This window comes from Buceros rhinoceros, unplaced genomic scaffold, assembly GCF_000710305.1.
Source record: "Buceros rhinoceros silvestris isolate BGI_N320 unplaced genomic scaffold, ASM71030v1 scaffold33459, whole genome shotgun sequence".
NCBI classification, from domain to species: domain Eukaryota; kingdom Metazoa; phylum Chordata; class Aves; order Bucerotiformes; family Bucerotidae; genus Buceros; species Buceros rhinoceros.
The window spans coordinates 639-1,535 of record NW_010431439.1 but is presented as its reverse complement, the minus strand read 5'-3'; the positions used below and the strand labels follow the sequence as shown (position 1 = coordinate 1,535).

At 62.3% G+C, this 897-nt stretch overlaps 1 protein-coding gene across 1 annotated transcript; it reads left to right on the top strand.

The window, feature by feature from the left end:
- Positions 1-343: 343 nt before the first annotated feature.
- Positions 344-684, top strand: HBEGF (heparin-binding EGF-like growth factor; the record flags this gene model as incomplete). Its single annotated transcript, XM_010143435.1, has 2 exons — positions 344-499; positions 612-684. Coding segments are annotated over 2 exons (229 nt in total), but the record flags the coding sequence as incomplete, so codon positions are not given.
- Between the last annotated feature and the right edge of the window lie 213 nt (positions 685-897).

The following is an 897-nucleotide window of genomic DNA, read 5'->3' as shown; positions in this document are numbered from 1 at the left end:
AGCGCTGAGCTCTGGCCCAGCTGCCTCTCTGCTCCCTTGCGTGGGACTTCCCAGTGCAGAGGTGGTCTGGGCAGCCTGGCCCTGCCTGGGGACAGCTGGGAAGAGAGCCATGTGCTGGGGGAGCTCAGCCTTTCCAGGAGTCTTCGCTTGGTGCTTGGGGCAGGAGAAGCTGCATTTGCCAGTACCAGGGAGGTGATGGTGAGCTCCTCGGGGGAGGGGGACCGGGCAGACTGCTGGCTATGGCTGAGGAAAGGGGCAGCTCCTTTCTGTGGGGGCGTGAGGCACCCGATGCCCTTCTGTGCCTGGTCACCACCAATCTTCAAGACTTCTTCTTCTCCCCCAGATGCCAGCCAGGATACCATGGAGAGAGATGCCACGGCCTTTCCCTGCCTGTGGAGCATCCCCCCAGTGTATACGACCACACCACAGCGCTGGCTGTCGTTGCTGTCGTCCTGTCCTCCCTGTGTCTTGTCATCATCGCGGCCCTGCTGATGCTCAGGTGAGTGGGTTGGGGCTGAGCCATTGGATCCACATCCCTGGCAAGACCACGTGCCGGGGAGGGCAGCAGGGACCTCTCCAAGCTCTGAGCATCTCTCTGCTTGGCCTCGCAGGTGTCACAAGAGGGGTGTCTACGATGTAGAAAACGAAGAGAAAATCAAGCTGGGCATCACTGTGAATCACTGAGGATGCCGGGTGCTGGCAAGGTGAGCCCCTGGCTGGCTGTGGGGCAGTGGCGGGGCTGGAGGGCATCTGGGGGCTCTGCTTGTTTGCACTGGCTGGAACGTGGTGCCTGTGCCAGTGCCAGGCAGGAGCTGAAGGCAGTTTGAGCCCAGAGCAGCAGCTCGCTGGGCTTGGCCTGACAACCTGGGCTGCCCCGTGGGGCTCCAGCCCTCTTTC